At 53.4% G+C, this 21,143-nt stretch overlaps 2 protein-coding genes across 12 annotated transcripts; both read right to left on the reverse strand.

Annotated features, from left to right (window-relative positions):
• Positions 1-342: 342 nt before the first annotated feature.
• WNK4 (WNK lysine deficient protein kinase 4) lies at positions 343-15,310 on the reverse strand. Of its 11 annotated transcripts, none has more exons than XR_015147583.1 (19): positions 14,471-15,197; positions 12,854-13,026; positions 11,849-12,069; positions 11,355-11,512; positions 10,736-10,824; positions 10,424-10,640; positions 8,443-8,707; positions 8,099-8,220; positions 7,815-7,873; positions 7,620-7,737; positions 7,233-7,349; positions 3,317-3,454; positions 2,715-2,769; positions 2,032-2,615; positions 1,873-1,948; positions 1,355-1,763; positions 1,067-1,266; positions 806-903; positions 343-699 (listed from the first exon to the last, which is right to left on the reverse strand). XR_015147583.1 is itself a non-coding variant. In XM_086357561.1 (19 exons), exons 1-19 carry the CDS (start codon positions 15,086-15,088, stop codon positions 697-699), a joined length of 3,666 nt encoding a protein of 1,221 aa, XP_086213687.1. In that variant the 5' UTR covers positions 15,089-15,310; the 3' UTR covers positions 343-696. The 11 variants fall into 11 exon arrangements, 7 of the variants coding, with proteins under 7 accessions (XP_086213687.1, XP_086213686.1, XP_086213685.1 ...); XR_015147581.1 differs by having other exon boundaries at positions 2,032-2,618; XM_086357561.1 differs by having other exon boundaries at positions 848-903; positions 1,873-1,933; positions 2,032-2,618; positions 14,471-15,310.
• Positions 15,311-16,174: 864 nt separating this feature from the next.
• On the reverse strand, positions 16,175-20,910 carry VPS25 (vacuolar protein sorting 25 homolog). Its single transcript, XM_086357578.1, has 6 exons — positions 20,838-20,910; positions 20,476-20,621; positions 19,609-19,662; positions 19,169-19,257; positions 18,331-18,406; positions 16,175-16,798 (listed from the first exon to the last, which is right to left on the reverse strand). Exons 1-6 carry the CDS (start codon positions 20,888-20,890, stop codon positions 16,686-16,688), a joined length of 531 nt encoding a protein of 176 aa, XP_086213704.1. The 5' UTR covers positions 20,891-20,910; the 3' UTR covers positions 16,175-16,685.
• Positions 20,911-21,143: the final 233 nt, after the last annotated feature.

Below are 21,143 nucleotides of genomic sequence, written 5' to 3' on the forward strand. Positions count from 1 at the left end.
AATCCTCCCCTGCCTAACCCTACTACAAAGCTTTTTTGACTGTGCTGGCTCTTCATTGCTACTCTAGTTGGGTTTTCTCTAGTTGCAGCAACCAGGTGCTACTCTTCCCTGTGGGCTTCTTATTGCAGTGGCTTCTCTCTGCACAGCACAAGCTCTAGGGTGTGCAGGCTCAGTGGTTGTGGTACATGGGCTTAGTTGCCCTGTGGCATGTGGAATCTTCTCTGACTAGGAATGGAACCCATGTCCCCTGCACTGAGAGGTGGATCCTTAACCACCAGACCACCAGGGAAGTTCCCCCACAGAGCTTTGCCCAGTTTTTAAGATCCATACAGATTCACCAGGTTCTAGGTTCCAGAATTTTTATTGGCTGCTACTAATTTTCCCTCCTCCTTTCCAACTGGGAGTGTGCCTTCTAGAATCATCTGGACTCAGGTGGGACTGTTTAGTGGTTCTCTCTCGGCTGGGGAGGTGGCAAGGATGAGGATTTACAGAACATACACCTTCTACACACAGCAAACAGTTCCCACATGTTTGGCTCTTCCTTCTAGGGGAGCAGCACTGTCCATGCCCGTCCAGCCTCCTACTCCCTCAGTGCTGAGGTCTTCCTCGCAGAGTTGTGTTGGTCAGCAGATTCTAAGGGCATAAGCTCCATGGTGGGCCCAGGTGTGGGTGAGACACATGGCTTCTGTTCATAATTCACTGGAGGAAAAAGAAGAAGTACTAAGGAACCTCCAGAGCTGGAGGAGGCTGAAGCTAAAGCCAGTTACCATTCCCTGGGCTCTCCCTCCCTTGAGCCCGCCCTCACCATCCTGCCAACATCCCCGGCGAATGTCACCCCCTTGCTTGCCCGCTGCTCCTGGGAGCCGGTGCTGCTGCCACTCAGGGAGTTCCTTCGCATGATGCCTGGGTGCAGGATGGGGAGGGAGAGCACTGAATGAGGGAAGGGGCCACAGGGAAAAGTGGGGGGCTAGTCCCCCCACAGCAAGGGGCAGATTCCCAGGGCCTGAAAGACAGATCACTAGGGAGGGGACTCTGGAACAATGGGAGCTGGTGACTTCTGTCTCACCCGGGCCCAGGGGCTCAGAACGCTGCAGGCTGTTGCGCCGTGAGGTGGGGAAGCTGCCCTTGGAGAGGCGGCGCTGGCGGCTGGACAGCATAGCAGCAGGGGCCACGATCCCTGGTGGGGGCTGCTTTCCAAGCCTGCTATACAAGTCCTCGATTTCCTGTTTCTGTAGTGTCTGTAGTGCCTCCACCTCTGACAAGTGCCTGAGGACACACCAGGGCCGTGAGAGGGCTGGCCCAACACTTAGCTCTGGCAAATCCACCTCCTGACCACCATTCTCCCCAGACTCACTTCTGCCGAAGATTCTGCAGCTCAGCCCAGAATTCCTCGTCCTCTCCACTGCTCTCGGACTCCTCACTGCTCAGACACAGGCTGCTATAGGAGTAGCTCATCCACACTGGGCTAGGATGGCTCAGGGGTGGAGGGCTGCCCCCTACTTGGGGTTCCTGCCCATCGTCCCCTTCCTCTTCAGCTCCAGCCCCTAGGCCCTCGGCTGCACGGTCACTTTCAGCCAGAGCCTCCCTGGCCTCTGGCCTGGCTCCAGCACTGTCCTCTGTGTCCGAGCTCTCCGAGGTCAGCTGAGGGGTTGGAGGCTTCAGGGAGCCAGAGGGAGCTGGGGATGCCAGCTGCAGGGGAAGAGACTCAGCTGGCTCCTTGGATGAAGTCACTTGGAAGCGCCCAACAAGCTGAGGCTTTCCCTCTGCAGCAAGACAAAGAAGGCATCATGAAAGAAGGAAGAGAAATCGGTGGTAGGAAATAAAGTCACTGAGAATGATGGGCAGGGGAGAGTCAGTGGTCAAAGGTCTCACCTTTCGAGATGGGCACCAATCTGGCTTCACCCAGGAGTGGCTGACCAAGATTTGGAGAGGCCTATAAAGTGTGGGTCTGTGAGTAGAGAAATGATCCAGAATGAAGCCCACCCGCCCCTCCTCCCGCCGCCCAATCATCCCTCTTGGTTTCCTACTCACCTCACTCTCCACCTCAGCTGTCAGAGATGAAGGCCACTCCTGGCCACAAGGAGTACAGGGAGTGGGAGGGGGCAGGCTAGGGAGAGGACCAGGAGGAGCTGGAGGAGACTGGGACAGGAGCCCAGGGGACGGGGACAGCAGGGACTGAGCCACGGTCATCACAGCCAGAGAGAAGGCACTAGCCAGAGAGAGGAGAGGGGCTGCGGTGGTGGAGGGGAGGGGACAAGCAGAGGGGCAGAGGGGAAAGGAGGGAGCAGCGAGAGTGCCCTGGAAACAATCGGGGGGGAGAGAACTCTGTGAAAACTGAGCAGATGGGACTGGAAACTGGGGTGCACTGGGGGAGAGTGGAAGTGGATAGCTTTGGGGGTGTGGAGAGAGATTTGAGGAGGCCTGAGGAGAAATTGGGGAGAATGAGGAGGGGTTGAGATGACATGGGGGAGAAGTGATGGGAAGGATGGGACTTGGGAAAACAGGAGTTCCAGGAGAAAAGGAGCTTCCAGGAGACAAGGGGGTTCCAGGAGAAGATGCGGAGGTGGAAAAAGCTGCCCAGCATCTCTGCTCCAGGGAGGTGCTGCTCTGGAGCTCTGCTGGGAAGGGAGGGAGGGGAGGTTGAGATTCCAGTCCTCCATTCCCATGGAGCAACCCCAGGGGTGGGATGAATAGGGACAGAATGCAGTACATACCCCTGGATGGGTCTGGGGGGGACCCCGGGAGAGCAGGCAGTGGTGCTGACTCCTCCTGAGAGAGAGAAATGTCACAGTGGGAAGAGCTGAGTCTTAGATGGAAAATTTGAGGCTGGGCTTCTTAAGCCAGGACTCATGAGCTTCTGTGAGTCCACAGATGAGTTTCAAGGGATTCAAAAGTGTTTTCAAGAAATATTTAGTGGTAAAGGGGCATGACACCTGCAACTTACTTAAATGGTTCCAAAACAAGAATGCATGGACACACACGTGGATGGGAGAGAGGAAGCGAGAAGGCTAAAGCTCATGTGACAAGACACTACTAGCCAATCTAGACAGAGCACCTAGGGGTTCTTTGTACAACTATTGCAACTTCTCTGCAGGTCTGAAATTATGTCAAAATACTGAGTTAAAAGTATGCACTGAACACATTTTTCTGGAACAAGAGTCCATGGCTTTCATCAGACTCTTAAATGGGGGCAGAGCCATTGTTTTGGGATCCTAGAGATGACAACAAGTTAGATCCAAGGGGACTGGTGGAGGCAAAAAGTAATGAAGCCTGTAGCAGAGTCCCATCCCCCTGGAGGTGCCCACAGGGGTCTGACCTGGGGACTCAGAGGGTCTTCAGCAGCCTCCACAGGGCCAGTATCTCTCTTCAACAGGGTCTCCACTCGCTGGATAATCTCCCGAATCCGGTTCAGGAATCCAGCTCGCTCCGAGGGTAGAATGAACTCATTGTACACCTGGTGAGAATCAGTAGGAAGGGGAAGGGGAGCTCGGTTAATTCCACTTGTCCCTTTCTTTAAAAAACCAACCCTTCACCCCACTGCTTCTGCTCATCAATCTAAAACAAGTATTTAGTAAGCATCAGCTGTGTGCCATGCACTGTGTGGTTGTAAGGAGAAATACAGCTTAGAGGAAAGGAGCTAAACTTCATAGCATGCATGTTTATACCAGATCTTTACATATCTTATCACATTTGACACCAACAACAGCTTGCTGTGGTCTCCATGTGGTCTCTTTAGAGTTATGCTAACCAATGCTCAACAAGGTGCAGTTCAGTCTTCCCAAGATCACGAGATTTGCACCCAGATCTTTCTAAAGCCAAAACCTGAGTTATATTTCCACTGATGCCTCACCTGTTTTTGGACACAACTCTGCTCATACAGCTTGTAAAATGTGCCACACAGATTCACATAAACACAGCTCCACAGAGTTAAGTAAAAATAAGGCAATATGTGATAAATGTAACATTCAGGTCCACAAACACTTAGTGAGTGTTTTATGTGCCAGCATTCAGGTCTACAAACACTTATTGAGTGTTTTATGCACCAGGCATAGGCTAGATTCTTTGAGGGAACAAGGAAGCAGAAAACACTGTCCTGGTCTCAGAGAAGCCCAAAATCTTAGTGGAAGAGACACACACATACATAACTCAATAGACTTCAAGTCAGCCCAAGGCAGGTAAGGCATTTATGATTGAGGTACAGATAAAAGCGCTATTCCCGGAGGGGGAAGGGAGAGCCGCTGTTTAATGGGTAGAGATTCAGATTGGCAAGATAAAACAGTTCCAGAGACCTATTGCCCAACAATATGAATATACTTTACACTACTGACCTGTGCACTTCAGGATGGTTAAAATGACACACTTTATGTTATATGTTTTTTACCATGATTTTTAAAAATGCCATTCCAGGACTTCCCTGGTAGTCCAGTGGTTAAGACTCTGTGCTCCCAAAGCAGGGGGCCTGGGTTCAATCCCTGGTAGGGGAAGATCCCACCTGCCACATGGCTTGGCCAACAATAAATAAATAAGTAGAAATAAATAAAATAAAACACCATTCCAAGAAGAAAGCAGTTCATAACACTTCAGGGGACAGCGGGCAGCTGAGATGGCTCCAGAGCTGAGTCTTGAAGGATGACTAAGAAAAGCAACCCTTTATTGAGTACCTACCACGTGTGGACATTTCCCATACTTTTATCATTTCACTTCTCATACATGCTATATCATTTCTCATATATTACATAAGAAAAGTGAGAAGTGTTAGTCACTCAGTTGCATCCCAACTCTTTGCTATCCAATGGACTGTAGCCCTCCAGGCTCCTCTGTCCATGGAATTCTCCAGGTAAGAATACTGGAGTGTGTTGCCATTTGCTTCTCCAGGGGATCTTTCTGACCCAGGGATCAAAGGCGGGTCTCCCGCACTGTAGGCAGATTCTTTACTATCTGAGCCACCAGGGAAGCCCATCAGAACATCTTTGCAAAATAAGTAATATCCCCTCCATTTTACTGATGAAGTTCAGAGAGATTAAGAAACTTGCCCAAGTTTGCCAAATTAGTAGCTAACAGAGCTGAAGTTGGAACTCAGGTCTTATGTGAACCTCCATCCTTTCCTCTGTTCTGCACTGTTCTGAGGCAGCAAAGGGCACATTCACAAAATAGCAAAGACTGAAGTACAGCTGAGAGTGTTGTGAATTTTAAAGGTCATACTCCAGAATTTGAACCTTACTCTGTAACCACAGGTAGCCACTACCGATTTGGGGGCAAAAAAGCAAATTTAAAGTCTTGAGAGAATTCTGCTGCAGAGAAAGAGAGGGTGGGCTAGTAAGGAAAGAAAAGAAGGCAATGGACCCTGGGTTCAGGGACAGGGTCCCTCTGGTTGTGTGGGATCTGAATTGGGCTTGAAAGCCCATAGAGAAAGCTCCCAGGGAGAAAGACTGCTGAAAAGATGGAAGCAGAAGCTGAAAAGGCAAGTAGGCCTCTTCAGAGGACCATTCAGAAACCAGTGTGGCTGGATGAAAGATTCTTGAAGGTCTGAGTGGCTTGACAGAAGTGGATAAGCCTGCATGCCAGGTGCTGTTTTGTCTTTGTCCCTGACACAAGCTGAATGACATGATGGAGAGGAAGATTTAGAGGGAGTTCCTGAAGTCTGACGTTTCCTCCATTCCCTTCCCTCCCGCATCCCAGAGGCTGGCAGCCACTGCCCCCATTCCACTGAAACTGGTCTCCCACAAAGACCTCCTCCTGACAAAAGCCAGTGTGGTCTTGCCTCAGGCCTCACCCTATGCCTCCTCGAAGCAATCTCCTTCCTCAGTTTTTACTAAAATATTCCAGAGTTCCTTCTGTCTCAGGTTCCAATTCTGTCCTTTGATAACCTATCCCTGCTCCCCGTTCCGGAACTGGGGGTATCTACTAAGATACTCCTCTACCTCTGGCTTTGCAGGCCCATCTTCTCTCATGCTCAGCTCTGTGCTGAGACTCCCAGATCCACTCCTGCCAGTCCTGCCTGACCCATATTCTGCTTACTTATGGAGGATCTTATCTTGCCTGCCCCTCTGTCATTCAAGCTCATCATGATACCCCCTCCAAAAAACAAAGCCATACTCTCATTTTAAAACTTATCTCCTTTGATGGCCTATTCCTATGAGTTCCTCCAAGCTACAGGTCACCCTTGATAGCCCTTGCCCTAACTCCCTCTCATGTCAACTCATCAAGTATTTACTGACCATGTTCTATGTACACTGTACTATGTCAATCAATTACTGGATGACACAGTAGGTTATTTTTCCCAAAATAACCCCCAGATTCACCCCTCTTCTTCCTCCCCCTCCATAATCCATTCTCTCCTTGGACCATATCTAGCTTCTTGCGGCCATCTCCCAACTGGATACCCTACCCACAGCCCTCTCCCACATCCCACAACAGAGCAGTCTTAAAACCTATTCTCACGGTGTTACACACTTAACTCTTAAGACTCCATTACACATTACACGCTCACATTACATGCTTAAGCCCACATTACATGCCCAACCTCACTTCTACAAAACTTTTTTTAAATTGAAGTATAGTTGACTTACAATGCTGTGTTAAGTTCTGCTGTACAGCAAAGTGATTATATACATATATGTATATATACACATTCTTTCTTAATATTCTTTTCCATTATGATTTACTACCTAGGATACTGAATATAGTTCTCTGCTTTACAGCAGGATCTTATTGCTTCCAAGAGGAACCCTTAATTCCAGTGACAAAGGTCTCCTCAAGAAGCCCTCCCAGCCCTATACTTCAAGTCACTCCCTGTTCCCATGCCTCTCCTTTGCCATACCACCACTAGACACGCCCTTTCTACTCTTCACTGCCATTCCGACTCATCTGTCAAGACCTTGCGTGAGTCCTTCCTCTTGTGCTGCTGACCCTTCCCTTACAGCCCATCCTTTCCTTATAGCCACAGCATCACGTGTCTAGTGTGCATACACTTCACTGCAGCACTTGTGGATATCTTGTGTTAGTCTCAAGTTGCTCCAGCTGAGGATCCAAACCTCCCTGGATAAACAGAAATCTCCTCCCAAACAAAGGCAGATAAGTCTTCAGTGTCACTGCACTGAGGGCCCGCCAGCTTTGAAACCCTCGTCCTTGGATTGTGGGGGGTCGGGGGGTGGGGCAGTTCAGCACCCGGGGACATCAGGAGGGAGACTCTTGTCTCAGATCATTAGAACGTGCTCTCATCTCTCCCTCACCATGGCAGCTGCGATCTCTTCTGGGCTGTCCCCATCCAGATCAAATCGGAAGGTCACCATCTTGCTGTTGTGCGTCTGCAGCTGGCATTCAACCACTCTGTCATTCTGGTCTGAGACCTTCAGAGTCAAAGTCAGCAGAAGGGAGGAGGTCAAGCTCTGTCTTCATCAAGTGTCCCCACCCTTCTCCACCCAAGTCACAGTGGCCAGATTGGAACCGGAGAGAAGCAGATTCTGCCCCCAAAGTCTCGTATTTAAAACATGACTGGTGGCCTCTTGGCTACCAGTAACACAGTGCTTCTCGCCTTTTCTGGCTGACCGCACTCCCATCACTGACAGTTCCATCCAGGCCCTGCAGGTTATTCCCGAACTCCTGTGCCCCTTCCTTACACTTGTGACCCGAAGCCGGGATCGAGGTCTACGCCGGAGGTTTTTCCCTGGGGGTCTCCTCATCCGTTCCATCCCTTCTCCCACATCACTAAGGCCTGATGCTGCATCTGAGGCATAACTGGAAAAGGGAAAAGACACTGAACCCCAGAGCTCCATATAGCTCACCTTGAAGCCCCCACTCAGACCAGAACTTACCTCTCTCCAGGGGAAAAGTCATTGCCGGGGCCAGAACGTGGAATGGATAGAGCAAAAGCCTGAAACAGGATATAGGTTCATGAGGTCAGGGGAGGATAACTTGTTGGGTTCCAAGAAGACGATATCAAGGGTGCTGGGGTACTAGGCAGAGGGAATAAAGATGAGGACAAGAGTGGTGGATTTCCAAGGACATGGGGCCAGGTCATAGTGTTGGGTTTTACAGGGTGAGAGCTAGGTCATAGGCTTGGAATAGCTGGGAGCCCCCCCATGTGACCCCCTCTCACCGCGGGCAGGCGGAGATGGGACTCAGCGGGGCTGGATGGCACCCCACTAGGGGGCTGAAGGGCAGGGTCTGAGGCATCCAGGAAGCCGGAAGAGCTGAGGTAGCCATCAGTCTCGCAATCCGCTGGTGGGGGAGGGAGGGGATCAAAAAAGGGGAAATAAAGGGGGGTGATGGCTGAGCAGGGGACTGCCTGAGCAAGGAGGGGGCCTGGGGCTGTGGGAGAGTTCTTTCCCAGAAGGAGCCCTGGCTAGATGTGGAAGGCTGGGTAAGTGACAGTGCTGTTGGGTTAAACGTCTGGGTAGGGGGGCAGAGGTCAAGGGTTCTGGGATGTTAAAGGTGACTTACAGGTGGTAGATGAATAGCTGGCATGGCGGAAGAGGAAGGGCTGGTGCTGGTCTGCCTCTGGCTCCTCGGGCTCAGGAGGGAAGGCACTGGAGGGACCAGGAGTCATGGGGACAGCTGCTGGTGGGGGTCTCGGCGCTGGGGGGAGGGCCTCCAACTCCCTAGCTTTACGCAGCTTCTCACGCTTTCGCTGGATGGCAGCAACCCGTTCACGCACTGCACGAGCCACTGGCTGGTAATCAGCTTCACACACTAAGCCCAGGGCCACCTGGAGTTGGAAGGGTGAGGAACACAGTTTGAGGTGAGATTCACCGTCTCCCAACAAAGCCCCATCAGGACACCTTCTTGAGGCCTCTAGGATATACAAGAAAAGGAACATATATTGATTACCCACTGTGTCCACAACTGGCATTTTTTAAAAAGTCGTTTATTTACTTGACTGCGCTGGATCTTTGTTGTGGCAAGTAAGATCTTCAGTTGCATGTGGAATCTAGTTCCCTGACCAGGGATCAAACCTGGACTCCCTGCATTAGTAGCATGGAGTCCTAGCCACTGGATCACCAGAGAAATCCAACTGGCAACTCTTTACCATATCATCATTAAATCCTTCCAGCAACCTTCTGAGATAGGTCTTATCAACTCTATTTTAGAAATAAGTAAAGTAAGTGACCAGTTCAAGGTTATACTCTAAGTCAATTGTTCTGGGGGGATGGTGGAGAAAAATATCTGTAGATATTTTTAGTTGTCACAACTTGGGGGGTGATCCCACCGGGATCTACTAAGTTGATGCCAGGGATTCTTCTCAACAACCTACAACAGTATAGCACAGTCTCCCAAACAATGATGTCACTAGTGTCAAAGTCAAGAACCTCTGTATGTAATGGATCAGGTCCCAATCTCAGGTCAGATTTGAGCTCGGTTACAGAGACTGACTCCTATGTCTTATTTCAAACACATTCTTAGGTTCTTGACCCAGATCCACCAACAGATGATTCCCACCCTTTCAACTGCATTTTTCCATCAAGAATATCATACTCTTTCCCTTCCCACCTCAGACCTTCCTAAACCATCCCCACATTTTCTGCCTCTCATATATGCCTCTCCTGGTCCACCAGCTTCTATTCATTATCCTTATTCATTTCAATAACAAGCTTCGCTGGACAGGTAAAGGAGGTGGGGCAGGATGAGCTGACTCAAAATCTGAACAACCTGAGTCAGTTGTGCCACTTGCTTGCGACCTGGTACAAGATATTCAGCTTCTTTGAGCTTTCATTTCCTCAGCAGTAAATCAGATAAAATCACTCTATGCAGGGTTGGTAACAACCATCAGATGCACGTGAGAGGGCTCTAAGATGTGGGTGGTTAACTGAGTTCCCATCACGTGCTAAGCACTGTCAGGGGCAAAAGGGTCAATACACATAGTCTCTGCCCTCAAGACCTTGTAGTCTTGTGGAGGAGAAAGATGGGAATGTATCCTGGTATAAAACAAGACTGATGGGGACCCGTCCAGTAATGGAGGGCCTGCTGAAATGGAAAGACGCATTTAACTTTAACTCTAGAGCCGACAGGCTTTCTCAAATGCACGGTTCCAAGCATGAAGCAAGATCAAGAAAAAGATGGGGTGGGGGAAACAAGAAAGGGAAAAATAGATAACACGGAGAGAAGGACAATTAGGGAAAACCGGATCAGCAGGAAGTTAAAACAGGGAGGTTGAGGGACCCAGGGCTGGAAAAGGAAATCTTCGACTTGCGGAGAACACTAAGTGTGCCCGCAGGTGCGTTAAGGCGAGGGCAGCAGGGAGACACTCGTAGGAGACTCGGAGAGGGCTTCGTTGAGCCCACCACCCAGACAACCCACCACCCAGACAACCCACCGCCCAGACAACCCACCGCCCAGACATCGCACCCGCAAGGCACTGGCCCCTCCGGTTGAGGTCCACACGCCCCTCATACGTTACGCAGCAGGTATGCTGTCCTCCGCTCACCATCTCCTGAGCCACCTCCTCTGCCGCGTCCCGGCCCAACTGGAACAAGAACTCGATGGCCTGGTTGTCCCGTGGGCGCCCCCCTCGCCGCGCGTCCTCCATGCGCAGCCAGAGCTTGAGGTCCGGCTTCTCTCCGTCGTCCTCCTCCGCCAACTCCACGTGCACGCCGCGCTCCTCGCGGAAGAAGGCGTGAGCCAGCAGGTCGTGGATGGTGAACCTGAGGGCGGTGCCAGCTTGAGCAGAGCCCCACCGCCGCCCGCCGCCCGCCCTCCCCATCACCCCACCCCCCTCCGCCCTGCCCCCTCCACCCACCTCTCATTCTTATCCGTGCGGATGCAGCCTTCAATGATCTCCTTTACCTCGGGCATCTTCACCTTGTAGAAGCTGTTGGGTTTCGTGCCCTGGGGAATGTGGTTGCATGAGGCCTCCCGCTCTCTGTGCCCCAGCTCTCTGCTGACTTCCCCCTCCCACCCCGCCCCAGCCCGAGGCGGCAGCGCTTGCAGTTGCCAAAGCACCGGCTACGCGTTTAGAAGTTGTGATTTCAAATCCCATTCCCCCCGCCCCGACCCCCCACCCCCACCCCCACACACACGTATCGACAGTGCGACCTTGAACCAGGCTCTCGCTGAGCCGGTGTCCTCATTTGTAAAATGCAGGGCAGAACATTTGCCCTGCTCACCCCGCGGGGCAGCGGATACGATCGGATGAGAGATTGGATTTGAATCATCTGTAATCTCTAGGGAGCGCTACACACATCGTTATTCTAAAAAGCCTGTATTGGAGAGGCCGTGAGTGCATCCAGTAACCTTCAGTGTTCACCGGGGCGTCTTTGTGTCTACCCCGTTTTCATTAAGGGAAAGGGCATTGACCGCGGGGTGGCCGGGGCAGCCAAATGGAAGGGGGACTTGTGATTCCCTCTCCTCCCTCTCACCGAGGTGACCTTGCGGTAGATTTGAGCGGCATTCTGGCACTCTGAGTAGGGGTACTCCGAGGTCGCCATCTCCAGCATGCACATGCCAAACGCGTACACGTCCACGGCCTCATCGTACTTTTCCTCGTACATCTCTGGGGCCATGAACTCCGGGGTCCCTGCAGGATCCACAGCAGACGTTAGTGCCTCCTTTCTGGCTTCGTCCCTCTCCTTGAAAGTACAAGTGGGGGTGGGGGCAACCCCGCGAATTCCGGAGTGCAAGAGACTCACCCCTTCTCGTCGTGTGTGTGTGTGTGTGTTGGGGGGGGAGGGGGTTGTGGGGAAGAGGACACGCTACAAGTCTCATCTTCCCCGTGGTTTTCTAACTCCGTGGAGGGGTTCTAACTCTAATTACCCTTCTAAATCTACTAGGGGCAGGGGGTCCCCAGGCTCTCTCCCGACAGGGGAAGGGGAGGGAGGGTAGGAGTGGCAAGGATCCTCCTGGAGCGACGCACCGATGACGCTCTTGGCGAAGGAGGCGCGCTTGAGCGTGGCCAGGCCCAGGTCCCCGATCTTAACGGAGCCCGAAGGGCCGGTGATAAAGACGTTGTCACACTTGAGGTCTCGGTGCAGGATAGGGGGTACTCGGGAGTGTAGGAAATGGAGCCCCCGCAGGATTTGGCGGCTCCAGCGCTGAAGGACTCGTGGTTTCATCTCACGGAACCGCCTCAGGTATCTAGGGGAGGACGCACAGCTACGGTCAGAACAAGGAACACAGAGGATGGGGAGGGAGCCCACCACTGGGAGGTTCTCCTCCCCCGTAGCCCCACCCACTCCCGCCCACGCATCTGCCGCTAGCTTCTCCTAGCACAGATCCGCGCCCAGTCTCAGACAGAAAGGCAGTCAGGGGGTGTGGCAGGTAGACAGAAGGTTACAAAACGGGTAAATTCAAGATATGGCCGCCGCCAAGGTGCTGTGGAAGCGCGGAAGGGATGACTAGCTTCCCCGGACGTGGGGGAGGGCTTCCTAGAGGAAATAACTTTTCTGTGGTGTCTTGAAGGATGAGTAGGAGTTCAAGGGTGAAAATGGGAAGAGATGAAGACCTTGCAGGCAGAAGGAAGGCGTGCTTAAAGGCACGGAGACAACAAGTGACGGCACAGGGTGGGAGGAGGTGCTGGGAATTTGCTTTGTCCGGAATGTAGGCTGGATCCTATAAGGACTTTGTGAGCAGTCGCTAGAAAGAATGGACTTTATCCGGAGGGCGGTGGGATAGTTCAAAGGGGTTTTAAGGAGAGAAGTGATAAGACCAGATTCCAGGAAGATAGGATAGCTTGGAGAGGAGAGGGGTAGCATGGTGGAGGACTCTTTAGGGGGCACTGCAGGCCTCCAGACACTCAAGAGGCGAGGATAAGAGAGTGAGCCCGGTTTGGGACCTGCGTGTACAGTCTGAGGAGGCCAGAAGCAGTGGCGACCTCCCACCACCAGTCCTCCCAACTACCACCAGCAGGCGCGGAGCTCACGTCTTGAGCGTGCCCGAGGTCATGAGTTCGGTGACCAGCACGATGCAAACCTGGCCCCTCAGCACCGACTTCCAGGAGTCGTAGAAGCGGACGATGTTGGGGTGCTGCAGCCCCTTGAGCATCTCCACCTCCTCTGAGAATCGCTGCCGCTCGGCTCGAGACAGTTTCCGAGTCTGTGGGGTAGGGGACGGGGATCACGGTCACCTCAGGCCCAGGACCCCCACGAAGAGGGGGATGGGGACACATGCGGCGGGGCTTGGAGGAGCGGTGAGGGTAGGAGCCAACAGATGGGACTGTGTGGGTGGGATCATTCGCCAACAGGATTGTAGACCCGGAGTTCCCGGTTTGCGCCCCCTGGGCCGCTCCAAGGACACGCCCACTATGGGCCTGGGGCCGCCCCCTGGACCCCCTCCTGGACACAAGAGCTTTTATGCAGCCCGGTCCAGGAGCTCTGAACTCAATAGCGCCTTTGTAGCCGCCCAGGCCGGCCGTGGGGCGGGAAGGGACGCCCGGGGGCTGGCAGCGGGCAGGCAGCAAGCAGGCAGGCGGGCAGAGAATTGGGGCCGGCAAGGGGATTGGCCTCAGAAACTGGTAACTGCTAGATCCAGGGAGAAGGACTGCAGAGGGAGGTACAGACAAAGAGAGAAGGGATCCACGACCAGGTGCCAGGAGACCGCCCCCTGCTCCATAGCTGTCTCGCTTTCCCCCATCTCCTTCCTCCACCCCCTCTAACCCCTAGTTTGGACGCTTCTCCTGGCCTGGCCTAAAGCCTGGGGTGTGGCACTGGCAGGCACAAGGGGCAAGCTCAGTGCCAGGGCTGGAGGGGAGGACCCTTCCTCCAGGCTCTGTCCCCTCAGTCTGAATCCAAAGCTACTAGCTCAGACTTAACTGGGTTTCCCCTCTATGGGAGGAAGGTCCTTCAAGCCAGCATACCCCTAAAGCCCATGGGGCTCAGTGCTTTTGGTCTGGGGAGAGGATAGCTCAGGTAGGCAGTGGGATGAGGAGCAGGACTGGACTCAGGCCAGGGCTGGAGCTCCTGTCTCCCCCTCCCCCAGCCATGGCGAAGTCCAGAAGTTTGTTCCAGAAGGGATGTGGGAAGGCCCTGTCCTGCTACAATAGCCCTGTATCTTCTGGAAGTGGAGAGGACCCTGTCCCAGCTCCTGGCCTCCATCATTCCAGCCTTCTAATCTGCAAAGATCCAAGGCAAGGAAAAAGGAGGATCAGGGTCACACTGAGGGTCTCAGGACTTAAGGGGAAGGGAGAGGAGGAGACAGTGGGTAACCACTGCAGGAAATTGGTGAGCCACCCCTCAGGTCTGAGCTGGCTCCCTACCCAATTTCCCATCTTATTTTCTTTCCAGCTCTCAGGGTTGAGATGGAGCCGGAAAAGTAAGAATGTCTTAAATCCACAGGGGAGCTACCAAACACCACCTGCCTCAGCTTATCCTTCTGCAGCCTGGAATCAGCCAGGTCCATGGATCATCAGAGCAAGTGGGACAAGTGTCCGGACATTTGACTGGAAAAATACATCCCCCTTGCTGCTGTTCCCTGGGTCTCCCATCCCAAGACCTCCAAAGGTCCCATCCCGTGGCATCACCGAGGGAGCGCCCAGCCGCACCTGCAGCTCACACCAGGCCACCTCCACCGTGGTGTCGGTGTCCAGCCCTCGATACACCGTCTTGAACGAGCCACGTCCAATCTCGATGTCAAACTTGAGGTATCGGCCGTCCGGGGACGTTGCCACAGCCTGGGTCTCCGTGTCCTCTTTTTCCTCTTGCTCCCGCCGCCGCTCCCGCGCCGCCGCCGCCTCGGTGATCCTCGGCTGTTCCCGGGACCCCGACCCTCCTGTGGAGCCGGCGGGCTCCAAACGCTCGGAGTCTGCAGGCTTCACAGGGGCGCCCGTGGTCCACGTGCCCTCAAGGGGCTCTTCAGAGCTGGGCGGTGGGCTCATCGCGGGGCCGGAACCAGCGGAGTCCGGCGGATCAGGGGGCTCCGGAACGGGTGAGGCTGGCTGGGACCAAGAGCTCAGTAGCCCCAAGTCGACTGAGCTGCGGCGGCTGAGACGGGAAGAGCGCGGCCGGGGCTCAGCCTTCCCGGAGAAGCGGCGCACCCGGCGGGAAGGGGGCCCGAGGCGGGGCGGCCCCGCCGCGACAAGGGGCGGCGGGGGCCGCAGGGGCAGGTCAGCCTCCGCCTGGGACATGGGGACTTCGGTCTCTGGGGCCGGGGGTGCCAGCATGAGGAAGGACCGGGCACTGCAGGCGGTAAGCCGGGAGGCCTGACAGGACGACTGGCTGGGTGCGCAGTGCTCCGGCTGAGCTACTGGGGCCCCAGGCCCGGCTCTCCTGCCCCGCAGCTCCGCCCCCACCCCGCCTACGCCCCGCCCTTACCCCCCAGAGCCGCCCCCTCGGAGCTGCCGGTGCAGTGGAACCCCTGGCGCAGCCCCTCACCTCGGCCACTGCCCCGCCCCCGGCCGCTGGCCCTCCTCCTCCTGGCCTCCCGGAGCACCCGCCCTCAGTCTCTTTCCGTAGCCGGAGCCCGGTGAGAGACTGTGTCCTCGCGCACTAAGAGTGCGCAGACCTGTTTGGGGGAGCACCTTACTAGGACAGGGAGATGAAACGTGACCGCGGCTCCCCGACCCTAGTAAAGGGGGGTGGTGAGGAGGAGGCTACCATCAGTCTGCACGCCCCAGATAAGGTAGCGCCACCCCCTCCTAATCGTCCAGAATGGCCTCGGGCCGACAATACAGAGGTCTGTGGAAAGATCTGGTTTTCTCCGAAGTCGCAGTCCCTCGGGGCTGCGCAGGGATGGGTGTGTGCACCACAGAGCCAGCCCCTCCCCCAAACCAAGGACCGGGTCACCCATCCTCTCCACTCCCCACCTTAACCGCAGCCTGGCCCTGGCCAAAGTGGCTGTTTTTGCTCTGTGGGCTCTCCTTCCTCCCCCCTCTGTTTGCCAAAGTTTCCAATAAACCAAAGTCCATATCCGGTTTACTCCCCCTCAGCTCCCCTTGGCCTCAACTACCAGAGCCAGACCAGATGGATGGAGGGAGGGGCTTCAGCGTCGTGCAAGACTTCCTTGGGGAGGTGGTGAGGGAGGGGAGCCATTAAGTTATTCCACTGCAGACACAGAAAGCCGAGGTCCCCAGTCTGTGTTCCGTTAGCACTCCCTCACACAGCCCACCCAGCAGATGTAAAACTGCAGGCTCAGAGTCCCCCAGTGCGGGATGACCTCTCCCCTAAGGTAGGTGGGGATTCACTCAGCATGGTTACCAGATCACAGTACTCCCCTTGCTCATTCCAATAGTAACTTCAGCAGCAGGCAGTGGGGTTAAGCTTTTTAATAATCATAAATCAGTGCTGGGCCCCAGCTCTCATGGCCAGGCCCCGTCCTGGGCCTTCTATCTTCACATTGCCTGGAGGGCTGCCTGCAGCCAGGGCTTTGCCCATCCCCTAGGAAGGATCCAGCACCAGCCTGAGAGGAGGCAGTAGCAGCTAAAGGAGTGGGGGTGGAGAGTGGGGTTGGGGGAAGAGAGAGAAGCTTGTGCAGGCTATGTGTGTGTGTGTACTTACGTGTATGACACAAGTGAAGTGTTGGGTTTCAGACCCTGGCTCAGGAGAGGTGGGACAAGGAGAAGCACATTTGCCCTCCCTGGCACCTCAGCCTCACCGGATCCCAGGGACAGACAAATGGGATAAGCAGGAAACCCACCCGTGGACTAGAGCCCTTTTGAGTCAGGCAGAGTCACAGATCCAGTCTGTGGGGACACTTGGTCTGTCTCCCTTTGAAAGCCCTGGCAGGGTGGGAGGTAAGAAGTAAAGGGAGATAGGTCTCTGCTAGAAGAACTTGACACCTCGGCCATCGCTGACGGTGATGATCTCAGCCTTGTGCTCCTGCTGGAGGGCTTGCAGAGCCCGCAGTAGGGTTGCCTCATCCAGCCCGTGGAACTCTGGACAGGGAAAGAAGGGCAGTCAGGGACACACTGCTCCTAGGGGCTCAAGGCCTCTGAGGAGAGCAGTTGAGCTGGAAGCAGAGAACTTTCCAGGCCATCAGTACTGCTACAGCTACCACCCACCCTTTCTGGGTATTCTTCAGGAGTAAGGGGTGGAAGAAAGCCTGAGTCAACATGAAACGAGAGTTCATGCTATTTCCCCCTTCCTGTTTGCTCTGTCAGACTCAAAGCCTACACACTCTTGCCCCATCCCCCCATTAGTGTCTCGATATTCAAGAGTAACCCTATTTGCTTGTGAGCCACAAAAAAGGGGCCCTGACAAGTCCAGGGAGGTCAAGGCTCTTGTCACTGGATGCTGTCCCTAACTGCGTCTGTACCCATTGGTAGGACCTGTCCTAACACACTGAGGTATAGCCATGCTTCTGGCCAGGAGACTGCAAAGATCCAGCACAGGTATCTGCCCTATCCTAGTAAAAAAAACAAAAGAACAAAGGTGGGAGCCACGGGCCAGCTGCGTATCTGGAGACACGGCAAAGATACTGCAGGGAGCTATGAGAGGCAGGAGGCAAGTCCTAACAGGCTTGCACAGCACACCCCCTGCAGGGCCCAGCTCTTAAGTCAGGGAGCTTGCTTTCCAAGGAAGCCTTCAGCTTTGCCTGGCCTGAGTGGTGGGCTGGGCAATGCTGCAGCACTTAAGTCATGGCACGATGGTGGGAGTAGCAAGTAGAGGCCTGCAGGAAAGAGGGGAAAGCCAAGCGCTGTAAACTACTGGGGCAGCTAGGCCTGGCAGAAAGGGGAGGAGCCCCCTTTACCCAGCTCAGATTGGTACTTTTGATGATCCTGGGGATCAACATATGGAGTCAGAGATAAAAGAGCTAAGAGAGTATTTACACTATGTAAAAATCAAAACAGTATACAAATCCCAGTCTGGCCAGAAACCAAAGTATTCTAAAGGGCTGGGGATGGGGGTGTTGGCCCAATCCCTTCAGCTGACACCCACAGATCCTGAACTCTCTATAAGAATAAAGGGTGAAAGAAAGCCTGAGTCAACAAGGAATGGAGATTTCAGGCTTAATCTCCTGCCCTGGTTCCTCATTCAGCATCTACACCAATAATTCTTAACTTTTCATCGGTCATAGACACCCTTCAATATCTTATAACATGGAGGACCTCACTGGCAGTCCACTGGTTAAGATTCCATGCTTTCACTGCAGGGGGCACAGGTTCAATACCTGATGAGGAACTTAGATCCCTACATGCCCTGTGGCGTGGCCAAAAATGTTTTTTTTTTAAGTCTTAAAATATGGACTTTATCCCCAGATAAATGCATATACACCCCCACAGACAAAGACTGTGGGTGTTCTGCATGTGAATTCAGGTGGTTTATAGACATCTTGGACACGGGTTAACAACCTTTGTATTATTTAGTATTTGGAATTTAGACAAAAACATGGGAAGTTTGAATGTCAACTAAACAAGATTACAGAGAATTCACATGACAAAACTGGGGGGAGAGGGAAAAGCATTACCCTCATCCTCTGTGTCTTCCCCATTGGTCAGTTCATACAGGGTGAACACGGAGTTGTTCTGGCCACTCTTGGAAACCTATGGACACAGAATACAGGGACTGAGTAAGACCCAGGAATTTCCTGGGAGAAGGCAAACTCCCAGCTCCACCTCTCTGACCCAGGAATGATACTTATTCCCAAACCAGAGCTGTCACCTCAGCAGAGGAGTGGCCGAAAACCCACAAACCCTACAGGTGCTATATTTATACATGTATACACATGCTCAGAACCACTAAACCACAGGCCTTCACGTGTCTGAGGAATGACCTCTCATTCTGGTTGTTTTCCTGTTCAGAAATGGGTGGTGTATGTTTGTTATATTTGGGTTGTTGCTGCTTCTTCCCCTCCTCTCTCTCTCGGGAATGTTCAGGGCTGGTGGTGACCTGGAATGCAGGGGAGAGAGGCTGTCCCCACACCCACATTGGTTCAGAAAGTCTCATTTATATTGTGGGCAGCCCCATAAGGATGTAGTGGGGGAGGGGGTCCAGGTTTTTTTTTTTTTCTCTTCCTTTCCCCATTTATCTTCTGTGGCCAGAGGCTCCAGCCAACAGTATTCATGGTTCCCAGTACTGCATTCTCCAAACATGGCCTCACACAGCCCCTGGCCTTCTACTGGCAAAGACAGGGAAGTTCTTTGCAACCAGGGAAACTGAGTCACTGAAAGGCTTGCCTGGAAGACCTACATTTCCTCTTTCTGCCCTCTCCCACTTTGCTCAGTGTGGATCTGAAAACACCAGGTATCTGCTGAGCATACAGTCATTCTCCTTTGCCATGGGTCACTGTGTCAGAATAGTCTCACCCACTGATAGATGAGCTTCCCCCATTCTTCTGGCCTCCGCCACATGATCAGGAAGCTAGACTTGTTCTTATCCAACCACTCGAGATTCCCTGCAAAAGATACTTATGAAAGCATCGTGCTCCAAGAAGAGACAAAGAGGCAAACTAAAGGTGGAACAGAGTGAAAAAGACTCAGCTTTCAGAAAGAGCAATTCAAAAATTGTTTTACTATCTGCAAGGCATCCATTCTCTTCTTCAGGTCTTGGGGCACAAATGGAGAAATTTCAATTTTGTAAACCAGTGTGGGGAAAGAGCCCAGGGAATTAGGCTACTGTACAGAACACTCTGGGTTCCAAGCCAGGAGAGGAAAAAAAAGTTCTTAAAAGAAAAGACTTGTGCTAATTTGCCCTCAGGAGAACCCCACTAGGAAAAAAAATAAGGAATCTGATGAACTGGACCCACCTTTCTTCCTCAGTTCCTCTAACACAACCTGGATTGATTCCACGGGCAGCTTCCCTGGTTTAAGGTTAAGGGAATGGCATTAATGGAATGAACTGGTGGGATGAAATTTCTCAGAGCCAGGCTCATGCTACGGAACTACCACTCTTCTCCCTCCTACACACTGAGATGTGCAATTCCACAACAGGATGTAAACTGGCATTTCCTGCATACTGGGGAGGAGGAAGGTAAAGAGAAACTAGTCTGATTAAAAGGAAAAGCTTTAGGGACTTCCCTGGTGGTCTAGTAGTTAGGATTCCGCGCTTCCAATGCAGGGGGCCCTAAAATGCCAGCCAAAAAAGAAAATGTGTTTTGTTTTTGTTTGTTAAAAAGAGCTTTAGAGAATGAAAGGTACTATCATTTCTCACTCCCTGTCCTCTCTTCCTCCAACCATTGTCCAGATATTTTAAGGATGAACCAGGCAGCAAAAGAAAACCATCCTTACTTCCTGGGTGAGGGGAGTAGGCTGAGAAAATTACTAAAGGTAATGCTAGAGTTTGAGCCTCATACAGAGGGACTTAAGTTTCAACAAGTCAAAAGGGCTCAGGTTGAAAAACCCTGGTACTTGGCTTCAGGGCCGAAAGTGTAAGATCTGAACGACACCTAGGTACTCATCACTGTATAGGACAAGAGGGAGTTGGTGCTGCATTGGGGCAGGCGTCGGGGGTGGGGGGCGAGGGAATGGATGTCAGCTACACAAACGGGCTCTTTCCCAAGGCCGGTCTGAATGGGAACCTGTCTTCTGTGGGTGAGAGGGAGTGTGAAGTCTGGGCATGTGGGAAAGGTGGAAGTGCATGTGTGTGGGCTGTGGAAGTGCCTGAGGGAGGATACGCTGGAGCTTCACGTTGTTGAAGAGCGGGCTCTCCTGGGCTTCCATCACCGTCATGCTGGACTGTTTGTGCAGGCGGCAGAAGGTCAGGACCAGCGAGCACCAGGCGGCCAGCTGCTTCTGCCGAGTGTCCACGTTCGGCTGCAACCTGCCGGGTGAAGCGGGTGGGGCGCAGAATTAGAGGACTTGAGAGAGGGCGAGCGGCAGCACTTGCCAGAGGAGCATTCGGGGAAGAAAGTGAGGGACTGAGGGTAATGGCGACCGGGTCCATTCTCCCCCTCCCCATTTGAAGCATTAGGGCTGAGCCCGGGGTCCGGGGGAGGGGAGGGAGGTCCATCGGGGCTTCTCGGGGTCTAAGCCTCACGTAAAGAAAGGTGGGAAGCGATACTGCCACGGCCACTCGAAACTCATCGCCATCGTAGTACCCCAGGAAACCCGGGACCCGCCGGCAAAGGACTTCCGGTCTCCGCTCCGGCACGTCCGGACAGAAAGCGCTGCAGAAAGGTTCCGGGAGCCTCTGGGGAGAGAGGAGGCCCAACCCGAGGGATCTTCGTCAGCCCGTTTGTTGCCATTATCCCCATATCCTTACGAGCTAGAGCAGAAGGGGCCCCGAGAAGTCTTCTGATTCCACCTCAGAGAGAACAGTGACTTCCCCAAACTGGCACAGTTA

The sequence above is a fragment of the Bos grunniens genome, chromosome 19, assembly GCF_055505025.1.
Source record: "Bos grunniens cultivar Pamir isolate PY7600 chromosome 19, Bosgru_T2T1.0, whole genome shotgun sequence".
Lineage (NCBI taxonomy): Eukaryota > Metazoa > Chordata > Mammalia > Artiodactyla > Bovidae > Bos > Bos grunniens.

Excerpts from the sequence above, each read along its gene's own strand:
- WNK4 (XM_086357556.1), bottom strand. The coding sequence starts at position 15,088 with ATGCTGGCACCCCCGGCCCCAGAGACCGAAGTCCCCATGTCCCAGGCG. Across the intron at positions 8,708-10,423 it reads AGGAGGTGGCTCAGGAGATG|GTGGCCCTGGGCTTAGTGTG; the intron begins GTGAGCGGAGGA and ends TTCCAACTCCAG. Across the intron at positions 7,350-7,619 it reads CCCGGCTTCGGGTCACAAGT|GTCTCAGACCAGAATGACAG; the intron begins GTAAGGAAGGGG and ends TTGACTCTGAAG.
- VPS25 (XM_086357578.1), bottom strand. The coding sequence starts at position 20,890 with ATGGCGATGAGTTTCGAGTGGCCGTGGCAGTATCGCTTCCCACCTTTC. Across the intron at positions 18,407-19,168 it reads GGAAGCTCATCTATCAGTGG|GTTTCCAAGAGTGGCCAGAA; the intron begins GTGAGACTATTC and ends CTGTGTCCATAG. Across the intron at positions 16,799-18,330 it reads GGAAGACACAGAGGATGAGG|AGTTCCACGGGCTGGATGAG; the intron begins GTAATGCTTTTC and ends TTCCCTGTCCAG.